The sequence below is a fragment of the Phacochoerus africanus genome, chromosome X (assembly GCF_016906955.1).
Source record: "Phacochoerus africanus isolate WHEZ1 chromosome X, ROS_Pafr_v1, whole genome shotgun sequence".
In the NCBI taxonomy this organism is placed as follows: Eukaryota; Metazoa; Chordata; class Mammalia; order Artiodactyla; family Suidae; genus Phacochoerus; species Phacochoerus africanus.
This window is the reverse complement of record NC_062560.1, coordinates 102,145,619-102,158,689: the sequence shown is the minus strand read 5'-3', so window position 1 is coordinate 102,158,689 and position 13,071 is coordinate 102,145,619. Positions and strand designations below refer to the sequence as shown.

Genomic DNA, 13,071 nt, shown 5'->3' with positions numbered 1-13,071 from the left:
TGAACTATATGTTATGGTGAATTAGATCTCAAAATTTTAAAAGATGCCTTTACTTCAATAGGTGCTCATCCTGAATACAGTCATTAAAATAAAAATCATATTTAGAGGCACACCTACGATCTGTATTATGCATATCACCATGTAAATGTAGTCCTTTGCAAAGAATATCTAGTTATACATATAACTAGACACGTATACGTGTATAGAAATATAAATGAATACTTTAAACGATTAAGGGTGACCCAAGTAAAGCAGTCCCAGGGAACTTATGCCAAGGAAAACGAGATTCTGAGAGACTCAGAGCGTCCCCCGTCCTTCTTAAACTAATGGGACTGCCCAGAAGTTCACATGACTACTACTGACACATGACCAGCCTTAACCAAAGGAAAAGCCGCGACGCACGCCTGACGTCATTTCTGGGCGACCCTTATTTTTGGCTTTGCGTTTTCCGGCTGCTCTTCTGAGCCATGCCTAAGGTAGTGTCCCGGTCAGTAGTTTGCTCCGACACCCGGGACCGGGAGGAATATGACGACGGCGAGAAGCCCCTCCACGTCTACTACTGTTTGTGCGGCCAGATGGTCCTGGTGTTGGGTGAGTAGTCGGGAACCGGGGGCGTCTGGAAGGGCGAACTTCTAGAGGAAATTCTGTGATCTGGGAGCCGCGTCTTTTTGTAGATTTCCCTGTCCATCAAAATCCTCCGTACACATCCCCGCCCAATTCCAGGACAGCTTTTCTGTTTTCTGTTTAACCTTATGATTCTGTATCCAGACCTCCCTCAAAACTAAATTCCTTCTTCAGCAAAAATATGCTTTCTTTACTTCCATTCTGCTTTTAGGAACTTTGTAACCTTTCTGCCGAATGCAAGGATGTTGTAATAACTCTTAAGTGAGAATAAAATCCTCCCTTGATCCTACATTCTCCTCCAGTTTTAACCTCATTCCTTTGCTTCTTTTATAGCAAAACTTCTAAAAAGAATTGCCTGTGTGAGCTGTCTGCATTCTCACTTCCCATTCCTTCTTGCCCTCACTTCAGGCAGGCTTTCCTTCTCACCTCACCATCTAAACCATATTTGTCAAAGTTTCTAACTGAACGTGTTACCAGTTCCACTGATCAATTATCAATGCTCATTTTAATCCCCCTCACAGTGGCATTTGACTAAGATGATCACACCGTCCTTCTTGAAACACTTCCATTTGCATCCAAGACTCCATACCCCCCTGATTTTCCTCCTACCTCGATTTTGCTCCTTCTCAGCATCTGGCTCCTTTTTCTGTCTCAGACTTTTAAGCTTTGCAGGGTTCTAGGGCTCAGTCCTCTCACCTGTTCTGTATCTGTACTCACTCCTTGGGCGATCTCAGCCATCCACAAGCTTTAGCTACCATCTATATGCTGATGACTCCCAAAAGTTCCTCTTTAACCTGCACTTGTCCAACTCCAACTGCCTATTTAGCATCTCCTTGTGGATGTCTAATGGGCCTCCCAAAGAACCAAGTTCCGAATTAACTTCATGCTTCCCTACTTTCTGCTCTCCACTGTCCCTCTCAGACTTCCTTATCACAGTCGGTGGTACCGCTATTCACCCAGTATCACAAAATCATTCTTGGTTTCTCCATCGAGTCCATCAACACATTCTGCGAGTGCTTCCTTGAAAATCTATCCAGAATCTGACTACTTACCACCTCCATTTTACCACTCTAGTCCAAGCTACCACCATCCCGCACCTGAATTGCCACAATAGTCTCTTGCTCTCCACTCTTTGTCCCAGAGCCCCATTCCAAACCAGTGTTTTCCTGTACCACCAAGAAAAAAAACCAAAGTCCATACCAAGCCCCTTTGTGATCAAGCCTTCAGCTACCTCTCAGACTTCATCTTCTAGCACTCTTCTCCTTGTTCACTGTGCTCCAACTACAGTGGCCTTTTTGATTTTCTTCCATCATGTCAAAATGTTCCTGCCCCAGGGCCTTTGGGATTGGTATTTATTCTGCCCCAAACATTCTCTCCTCCATGCTTCCTTACTTTACTTGGGTCTCTGCTGAAATGTCACTTCCTTAGAGAACTCTTTCCTGAATAGCTTATCTAAAATAGCACTCCTGTCACTCTTTGTCCTCTAACCCTGCCTGACTTTTCTTGGTAGCCCTCATCACTATCTGGATCACTGTGTAGCCTCTTAATATCCCGTTTAATTTTTTTTTATTAGCACTAATCACTATCCACGATCATATTATATAATTATTATTTTAAAAATTCCTGCCTCCGCTACACTGTAAACTTCATCAGGTCAAGACCTTTGTCTACTTGGTTCTTTCCTGAATCCCCAGCACAGTGTTTGAACTGTGCCTGGTACGTAGAGGGCCTGCCCACATTTACTGAATAAATGATTTTTTTTTGTCTTTTTGCCTTTTCTAGGGCCACTCCCGTGGCATATGGAGGTTCCCAGGCTAGGGATCCAATTGGAGCTGTGTCCACTGGCCTACACCACAGCCACAGCAACATGGGATCCGAGCCGTGTCTGCAGCCTACACCACAGCTCACGGCAACGCCGACTCCTTAACCCACTGAGCAAGGCCAGGGATTGAACCCACAACCTCATGGTTCCTAGTAGGATTCCTTAACCACTGAGCCACGACAGGAACTCCCTGAATAAATGATTTTTTTTTAATTGAATAGCATTTTATTTTATTTGTTTTAAATTTTTTATTATGATTGATTTACAATGTTCTGTCAATTTATGCTGTACAGCAAAGTGAATTATCTTCTGATCACCTAGAGATGGGTCTGAATTCTTGTTCTGCTTCCTGTTAAATGCATGACCTATCTCTTACCCTTCCTAAGCCTCAATTCCCTCACCGTTAAGCTAGGAATAGTAAATGTCTACTCCAGCAGGTCATTGAGAAGAGTCATGAGCTGACATGCAAACTGCCTGGTGCTCCCTAATTCCCCTCTCCACCTCCTCCATAACTCCCCAGTCACTCTGACCAGTTGATGTCTCTGTCCTCCTGTAGGAGCTTAATTTGTATCATATCGATTTTCCATCTGTTTATAACAGTACCTAACTTATTTCCTGTATGTTTCCATTGTTTTGGGATTAGAACTTCTCTAACTGGAATGGGTCATTCACATACCATATATGGCATACTGCCTGCCCCCTAGCTCCATTCCTAAGTGCTTCTCCACCGTTCTCTGTCAGTGCCTTCCTCATAGGTGTTCCAGGATGCATGAACATCTCTTCTCATTCTAATGCATTATAACACACACCAAGTGTACCATGATCAGCAATACTCGTAGAAAACTTGAGTGGCAGTGCTGGAAAGAACTTTCGAGATAATAGAATCAAATGAGGAGAAAGACCGCCCCCATCTCACCCCCCAAAGAGGAAGTGATTTGCCAAAGATCTCCAGTGACAGAGCTGGGGCTAAAATCCGGGTCTCCTGACACCTAGTCATTTTCAGTCGGAGAAGTCAGTGATGGGCTTCAATAAGCATGATCATTATAGTAAAAACTACACTGCTGAGGGCCCCCACTGAAAACTTCTGATGGCCTCGGAGTATTTTTCGGGGGTTCTCGTGACCAAATCTTTCTCCCTTCCTTCAGACTGTCAGTTAGAGAAATTACCCATGAGGCCCCGGGATCGGTCCCGTGTGATTGATGCTGCCAAACACGCCCACAAATTTTGTAACACAGAAGATGAGGAGACCATGTATCTTCGGAGGTAAGAGGTTGACGTTCTCTGTCTAGGAGTACCTGGTTGTGTTGGGGTCCAGTTCTGAGGAATGTAAATACCTCATCTAGCGTCAAACAGGTCATCCATTTGGGACCCAAGACTTTGACATTTGTGATGGTTCTCTAACTTGCGTTAACGCAACCGTATCTTTACTGTGCTTTGTTGAAACGGTGCCAAGATGTGATTCTTTTGCCATTTGATAGCTGTAATTTGGCTCTTTTGCAAGTAGAATGAGTTTGTGCAGCCTGTAATCTCTTGGAGCACACCATGTGCCAGGCACTGAGCTAGGGACTGGATCTGTGACGATGCATAAGGTACTGTCCTTACCGTTAAAGAGCTCAGGACTCAGGGAGGGAACGGGCTACGTACTGTGATAAAATACTGGTGAGGTCAACAGACTGTGGCTATGGGAAAACAGACAGGAGCAGGTCATCTTGCCTGAGTGGTGGTCAGGAAATGCACCAGAAGGTGGTGGCATTTGCGTTTGGCCTTAACCTAGGATTTCACCAAGTAGATGAGGAGCAGTCCAGGTAGAGGAGCATTAAGAGCATTAAATGTGGCGAGCTTGGGAAATTTAAGTAGCCCCTTGTGGCTCGAGCCCAGGTTATTTTATAGGGAGGGGTTCATGTATCCCAGGGTGAAGACAGAGTAAAATGCTGAAGTAGACAAGTTTGGACTTTATCTTTAGACAATAGCCATCTTCTTTTTTTTTTTGCTCTTTTTAGGACTGCACCTGCGGCATATGGAGGTTCCCAGGCTAGGGGTCCAATTGGAGCCGCCAGCCTACACCACAGCCACAGCAATGCGGGATCTAAACCGCATCTGCAACCTACACCATAGCTCATGGCAGTGCCGGATCCTTAACCCACTGAGTGAGGCCAGGGATCGAACCTTCATCCTCGTGGATGCTAGTTGGGTCTATAACCTGCTGAGCCACAACAGGAACTCCTGACCCTCTTTTCAAATAAGGTCACATTCTGAGGTTCCCGGAAGGACATAACTTTTTAAGGGATACTATCCAAGTCAGTACAGCCAGTAAAGGAGTAAAGAACCCTGCCCTTATCGAGTTTATATTCTAGTGTTGACTGGGAAAAAGCTTCAGGCTGACATCTAGCTACATTCGTTTGGTTTTTTTTTTTTTAGCCACACCCACAGCATGTGGAAGTTCTTTGGCCAGAGATGGAATCCTCATCACAGCAATGACCCAAGCTGCTGCAGTGACAATGCTGGATCCTTAACCCACTGTGCCACACGGGAACTCCCTATGAAATCATTTTTCACGTGTTAGATTGGTATTAATACATTTTAATAACCTACTGTGTTGGTGAGACTATAGGGAAACAGGAAGTCTCACATTGGTGGTGGTGGTATAAATTGGTTTAACTTCTCTAGGGAGTAATTTGGCTATATCAGAATTTAAAGTGGATATAGTCTAGGAGTTTATCCAGCAGGTAAAAGACATTTTGGTTCATCCATACAGATAGAATGCAGCCCTTATAAAGAATGAAGCCCCACCAAAAAAAAAAGAATGAAGCAACTCTTTATTGTCAATTGATTGGGAAGGATCACATTTATCTTTAACCAAGATATACATATATATATAATACACACACACACATATACATACGTGTGTGTGTGTGTGTGTGTTTTATTTTTTTTTTTGGCTGCACTTGCAGCGTGTGGACGTTCTGGGCCTAGGATTGAGTCTGTGCCATCGCAGTGACAAGCTGAATCCTTAACTGCCAGGCCACCAGGGAACTCCTAACCAAGATATATTTTTAAATGAACAAAAAGAGAACAGTGTGGAGTATGCTACATTTGTCTAAAAAGGAAGAGAGGGGAGATCCTGTCCTGGCTAGCAGAAATCTGACTAGTATCCATGAGGATGTGGGTTTGATCCCTGGCCTTGCTCAGTGGGTTAAGGATCCACCGTTGCTGTGGGCTGTGGTGTAGGTCATAGACACAGCTTGGATCCCAAGTTGCTGTGGCTGTGGCGTAGGCCGGCAGCTACAGCTCAGATTCACCCCTAGCCTGGGAACTTCCATATGACGTTAGTGCACCCCCCCCCAAAAAAAACCCCAAATAAATAAATAGGAAGAGAGGAGTTGCCGCTGTGGTGCAGCAGGTTAAGAATACGACTGCAGCAGCTCAGGTCACTGCGGAGGCACCGGTTTGCTCCCTGGCCTAGCACAAGCATCCGGTGTTGCTGCAGCTCGGATTCAGTCCCTGGCCCAGGAACTTCCATATGTTGCGGGCACGGCCATAAAAAGAAATTATAAAAAAGGAAGAGAAAAAGGTATTTTCTTTATATGCCAATAAGGAGTCTTTGCTTGCATCATCGGCTCTCTCTGGGAGGAACAGAAGAAACTAGAAACAGTATTTGCCTCTGGGGAAGAGAACTGGGTGCATGGTAGATGAGCAGGGCGTGGGGAGGGGGTCTATTTACCTTTCACTTTCTACTCTCACGTACACCATGTGCACATATTGCCTATTTAAAAGAGCGAACCAGGGAGGGGCAGTGAGGAGACCAGTCGGGAAGCTGCGGCAATGGTCCAGGGAGGACCTACAGGTGGTCTGGGCTGAGATGGTGACAGGAAAGTGGAGAAAAGCAGACTGGTTCAAGACCTTTTTTGGAGATAAGGTCCATAGGATTTGCTGACAGAGTGGGTGTGAGAGATGAGGGGAAGAGGGGACTCAAGGATGAGTCCCAGGTTTCTGTTAAGCAGCTGCCTGAATGCAAGTTTAGCTCCCTGTTGATTCTCTTAGTGTTGTGTGGGCTCGAAATCAGCCTATTCTACTTCTAACTCTGTGACCTTGGGTGAACCACATAACCCCTTTGTGCTTTGGAGCCCTCATCTGTGAAATGGGAAAGATAATGCGACCTACATCACAGGGCTCTTGTAAGGATTAAATGAGTTAATACACGTACACTTTCACACACACATGATAAAAGCTACACAAGTGATTGCCACTATTATTGTTACTGCGACTCTGACTGCTACCACACCTCCTCCTCTGTCAGGGAGATGCCTGACCCACGTCAGGGGCTCACTAAATGTTTGTGGAAAGAAAGGAATGCTTTAAAATGAAGATGTGGGAGTTCCCATTGTGGCACAGTGGAAACAAACCCAACCAGTATCCATGAGGACTCGGGTTTGATTCCTGGCCTCGCTCAGTGGGTCAGGGATCCAGCGTTGCCATGAGCTGTGGTGTAGGTCGCAGATGCGGCTTGGATCACGTGTTGCTGTGGCTGTGACTGAGGTGTAGGCCAGCAGCTGTAGCTCTGATTTGACCCCTAGCCTGGGAACTTCCATATGCTGCAGGTGCAGCCCTAAAAAGCAAAAAATAAAATAAAGTAAAATGAAGACGTGTAAATTAGCAGCTGACCTATGAAATGGCAACTTTTGAAAGGTCCTTTTAGCATTTGAAGAAATGAGCTAATGAGGTTGGTAGGTTATAAGATTTGTTCATACCTTTTTTTTTTGTCTTTTTTTTGCCATTTCTTGGGCCACTTCCGCGGCATATGGAGGTTCCCAGGCTAGGGGTCTAATCGGAGCTGTAGCTGCCAGCCTATGCCAGAGCCACAGCAACGCAGGATTCGAGCCGAGTCTGCAACCTACACCACAGCTCACGGCAATGCCGGATCCTTAACCCACTGAGCAAGGGCAGGGACAGAACCCGCAACCTCATGGTTCCTAGTTGGATTCGTTAACCACTGCGCCACGTCGGAACTCCCATACCTTTTTTTAAAATTTCCATTTTTCTGTGCAGGCCTGAAGGCATTGAGCGGCAGTACAGGAAGAAGTGTGCAAAGTAAGTATGAACAGTGTGGATTTCTTCGAGCATGAGCAAGTAGAGGCGATGCTGTATTAGGAAAAGGAGCATTTGGAGACAATTCTCTGTTATATCTTTATCCTTATAATCTCACCAGCCTTCAGACTTCAGTCATGCAAGTACTGGTGTGCTTCTTGAGGAGACTGGTCAAGGTACATCTCTAACCAGCTGGCCACAAAAATGAGGTGTGGTTTTTTTTTTGTTTTGTTTTTTTTGTTTGTTTGGTTTTTTTGCTTTTTAGGGCTGCACCTGTGGCATATGGAGGTTCCCAGGTTAGGGGTTCAATTAGAGCTGTAGCTGCCAGCCTACACCACAGCCCCAGCAATGTGGGATCCGAGCCACGTCTGCGACCTGCACCACAGCTCACGGCAACGTCGGATCCTTAACCCACTGAGTGAGACCAGGGATTGAACCTGCAGCCTCATGGTTCCTAGTCGGGTTTGTTTCCACTGCACCACATCGGGAACTCCTGAGGGTTTTTTTAAAACATAGTATATAATATTTTAATTGAGATGTAACTTAATGTATAATAAAATTTGCCTTTCCTAATCTGGCATTGTTGTGAGTGTGGTGTAGGTCTCAGATTTGGCTCGGATCCTGTGTTGCTGTGGCTGTGGGGTAGGCCAGCAGCTGGAGCTCTGATTCAGCCCCTAGTCTGGGAACCTCCATATGCCACAGGTGCAGCCTTGGAAAGCAAAACAAACAAACAAACAAACAAAAAACAACAGATGAAAGTATGGCGACTGCTACAGGGCTTAGTTGGCAGACCACTGAAGTGGATGGAGCCTTTATGTTCCTTGACACTGCAAATCAAAACTAGACAAAACCCCAAACTAGTTACCCAGACTTCTGGGAACAATGGCAGCAGTTTTAACCAGAAAGCAGTCAGCAGCAGCAGCCAGCGTTTCCCAAACCTGTCTACTGATAAGAATCACTTGGGATGCTAAGATGAATTCCCAGGCCTCACCCCCAGAGCTGCTGAATCAGGATCCTCTGGGGAAGGGACCTGGGAATCTGATCAGCAATTTTCGCAAGCACGTTCTGTCATTCTTAGCACATGTAGTTTTGGGAAACATTGGGAAGAGTTAATCAATCATTAGTTTATGCCACAAACACAAATATTCCCAGAGCCTAAGCATACTTTGCAAAGCTCTGTTTTGGGGATTTGGGTTCTGAGGCCTCCCTGAGATTCACTCTGCTGTTTGCAGGTGTGGACTGCCACTCTTCTACCAGTCCCAGCCAAAAAATGCTCCTGTGACCTTCATTGTGGATGGAGCAGTCGTCAAGTTTGGCCAGGGTTTTGGGAAAACAAACATATATACTCAGAAACAAGAGCCTCCTAAGAAGGTAATTATCACTGATGGAGACAGAGTTAATGTAGCTACAGATATAGCCCTAAAATTTTAAGTAAGATTACCGTGGACAAAGAACTGCCCTTTATGGATGCTCTCTTTGTTAAGAGCATGCCATTTTTGTGTATAAGTAGATGTTACAAAATTGTAACATTTATTATATGTTCTTTATTCTTTCCTACATCTGCTCTGTGAGTAAAGTTAGAAATTGTATGGCTTTCTCATTCGCATTTACTTCCTTTGAAATGTCTTCTTTTTCCAGTTGTGAGCAATTAAAAGTAGGAAGAATAGGCTAATCTTTAAATACACTGTGAAAACCCTTGATGGCAAATACTAGAAAAAGATAATGCAAATTGAAAGATGGGCGCTTTTGAGATAGGCCAGCCTGTCCCAGAGAGGTGGGTGTCTCTCCAACAACCTCCCCTCTGCCCCCAGCACTTGCACGGGTGCACATGCGCGGCTCAGAGAACCACTTGAGGTGCACTAAACCAATTCCTCTTCTTGCACCTCCAGGTGATGATGACCAAACGGACTAAAGACATGGGCAAGTTCAGCTCTGTCACTGTGTCTACTATCGATGAAGAGGAAGAGGAGATCGAGGCTGTAAGTGCTTCTGCTCAGGGGAGGGGAGCAGGACCGAAAGGAAGGGGGACTCTCCAACTAGAGCATCAAGTAGCAGAATAACAAGAAACTTCGCTCATAGACCTTGCTCTGCTACCAAGAAGCAAGGTGACACCAGGCTGGTTCCTGTTGCCCCAGGTCTCAGGATATCTGTAAGACGATGAGCAGGGAGTTGGACCAGATCAGTGATTTTTTTTTTTTTTCAGATCACTTTTTGAGATGCCTTGGGCTCAGCGATTTCAGGTCCCTTGCAGTCCAGCTGGGATGGTGTGGGAGCCGGTCCTGAGCAAGAGAAGCAATGACCTTTACAGCACGTCAGTGTAGTGATGTTTACAGAGAGGTGTTAGCTGTTATGTAAACATGGTTTTGACTGAAGCCCGACTCTCCCAGATTATTGAAAAGCTGAAGAGTTGAAAGGGAGCAGAGTCCTGCCATTTCAGTAATAATTTGATAGTTTGAGGAGTATAAACCTCCCCCGAGTCCTCTCTTGTTCCTCTTCGGTGAGACCACCGGTCTAAGGATGCTTCTTTCTTCCCTCAGAGGGAAGTTGCCGACTCGTATGCGCAGAATGCCAAGGTGATTGAAAAGCAGCTGGAGCGCAAAGGCATGAGCAAAAGGCGGCTACAGGAGCTGGTGAGTGGCGTGGGCAGGCGCTGGGCAGAGCTGTTCGGGTTCCTCGGTCTGAGGGCCCCCCAACCCGGCAGGCAGGGAATCCTTTAGGAAGTCTGTCAGGGCTGATGGTGTAGCCAGGTGTCTGGTCCTGGGCCGTGGCTGTCGGTACGTACCCTGCTCTGGGGCAGTGACCACGGGATCCAGGCCCCAAGTGATGGTTCTCGTTAGCCAGCCCTAACTAGAATAATCATCTAATCTGCTGCTTGTGGTCCAAGGTCAGGAGTTCAAGATCGGTGTTCACGGAGTGCTCTCCCAGGATATGACGGCATACGATGGTGCTACAGTGGGGTACCAGGGTTGGACCTGGTCACCGCTTCTTCAAGCACTGCTCCCAGCACCACTGTCGGGGCTACTCCTGGGCCCTTTGCTGAGCACACACACATCTATAGATCGTGGTGCTCTGTTCCTGTTTTTTTGTTTTTTTTTTTTTTTCATTTTTTTAGGGCCACTGCACCCTGGGCATATAGATACCCAGGCGAGGGGTCAAATTGGAGCTATAGCTGCCGACCTACGCCACAGCCACAGCAATGCGGGATCCAAGCTGTGTCTGCGACCTACACCACAGCTCACAGCCATGTTGGATCCTTAACCCACTGAGCGAGGCCAGGGATGGAACCCACATCCTGATGGATACAAGTCGGGTTCGTTACTGCTGAGCCACAAGGGGAACTCCATGTTCCTGTTTTCTTGGTAAGAATTTCTTATACTATTTCTTTAAAATCAGACATCACGCATTGGTGCCTCATCAAAAGGTATACCATCTGTTCCGATGACAGTAGAGGATTTTTTGGTGACAGAGGGAGTGGGTCTTGAGAGCTGCTTTACCTTGCCGCAGTGATCTAGAGCAGCGCTTGTCAAATTTTCTGAGGTGAAAGACCAGTGCTTTTTTCTTCTTTTTAAAAATTTTCAAGAGCAGATTTGTAATTGGTGTAAAATGAATTTGCTTCAGTACTTCTTAGGAAATTAGTATTACTCTGTCACATTGCTATAAAAGTTTCTAAATGCTTACTCTCAATTTTCGTGTGTATCTTTGTGGACCAATAACAAACGGTTCGTGGACTGCACAACTTTAGGTAGCACTGCTCTAGACCAGTGTTTTTCCTCCTGTTCTGCCAAGCATCGGATACTGGTGTGTCAGGATATTGAATGCCTCAGCCCCTCAGGGGTCCGGGCGCTGCAGGATCCCTACACAGATCACCTTTGACCACAGCCCTGTGTCTTTACCCTATTTTGCCATACAGACCCTGTCATTTTCTGTGTGTGCCATAACATCAGAAAGATTGGAAAGCAGTTGCTAGAGTTTCATCATGCTTATAGGAACACAGTGCTAATTTGTGTACTAAATGAACGCGAGGGGATAGTGTTGCGGCAGTTGGAATAAAGCAGGAAAATCAGGATTTCATATCACGCATCAGGACATATACTTTTCTTCCTTTCCAGGCGGAACTGGAAGCCAAGAAAGCGAAAATGAAGGGAACCTTGATTGACAACCAGTTCAAGTGATCAGGCCCTTTCTGTGCACCCAGACTGGAGGCAAGCATTTAGTTCAGGAGGGAAAAGAGCATTTTCTCATTTACATGGACTGGTTCTGACCTTTCTGCCCCAGCAGAAGGCCTTACGTGGCTTCCCAGTGATTCTCCTGCATTCAGTGAGATCTTTGAGTCCATCTGACCTGCTTTCTAGAGATGCGTTTTTCTCCATCTTTCTGTATATAGGTCTTCTGTACGATTTTTTGTCCATTTGATGTAAACTTCTTCATCTGTATAGAAGCTCCATGAATAGATCAGTGCTTGAGTGTCTCTAGTTTCTAAAGTAGCTGTTCTTATTCCTTCTTCAAAGTTAATAAAATGTTTAAAGATTTTTGCTAAAAAAAATTGTGTTGTGTCATAGAAAAAAGCGGCATGAATTATATTTAAAGTTATAGCAAGCCAGATCCTTTTAAGTGGCTCTGTTTCTGTTCTTAGACTGGCAAGTATTGGCTATGGTTTGAATCTCTCTACTGTCAGAAAAATCCATAAAAAGCCAGAATCTGCATAAAGCTTCCTTTACTTCAAATATTAAAACTATGAGTGAGCCAACCCTTGTCAGACGTTGTACTTACAGAAGGAAAGGCTTTGACCTGAATGAAAATGGGGTCTTGATAAGCACCTGCCAGGAGCTACCATCCTGTCAGGCAGCCAAGAGGATGGCTTCCATGTGTGGGTACATGGAAGGGAGACATGATAGAGTAAGAAATGATATTGAGATTGGAGTTCCCATTGTGGCATGGTGGTTAATGAATTCGACTAGGAACCCTGAGGTTGCAGGTTTGATCCCTGGCCTCGCTCAGTGGGTTAAGGATCTTGCGTTGTTCTGAGCTGTGATGTAGGTCACAGATGCGGCTCGGATCCCGCATTGCTGTGGTTCTGGCGTAGGCTGGAGGCTACAGCTCCAATTCGACCCCTAGCCTGGGAACCTCCATATGCCTCGGGTGCGGCCCTAGAAAAGACGAAAAAAAAAAAAAAAAGAAATGATATTGAGATAAACAAAAGATAACTTGTCTTTTATGTCACATTTGCTATTTGTGGAGAAGTGTCATTTACACAAATATTCAATGTCACGCTGCTTCGGTGACATCAGTATACAGTGTTTGTATCCATGTTTGTATCTGTTCACCTGGATTGCAAGGCATTGGGGCAGGACGAGTGTTTTAGCCTCCTTGTATTATTTGCAGGGATTGTACTTAGACATCTGGCATGTGTGTGAGGTGGTACTGCGAGATAAGGCTTTTTTCTTTGCTTTCCTCCCGATTTCTGAATTTGGAAGGAAAAGGTTTGAGTTGGGGTAGGTGTGAGCTAGCAAGAACTGGGAGAAAGAGGGTTGGGGGATCCT

The 13,071-nt window shown here is 45.5% G+C and overlaps 1 protein-coding gene across 1 annotated transcript; it reads left to right on the top strand.

Moving 5' to 3' along the window:
• The first annotated feature begins 406 nt into the window (after positions 1-406).
• Positions 407-12,074, top strand: STEEP1 (STING1 ER exit protein 1). Its single transcript, XM_047765400.1, has 7 exons — positions 407-591; positions 3,592-3,709; positions 7,493-7,534; positions 8,764-8,902; positions 9,421-9,510; positions 10,069-10,161; positions 11,641-12,074. Exons 1-7 carry the CDS (start codon positions 468-470, stop codon positions 11,701-11,703), a joined length of 669 nt encoding a protein of 222 aa, XP_047621356.1. The 5' UTR covers positions 407-467; the 3' UTR covers positions 11,704-12,074.
• Positions 12,075-13,071: the final 997 nt, after the last annotated feature.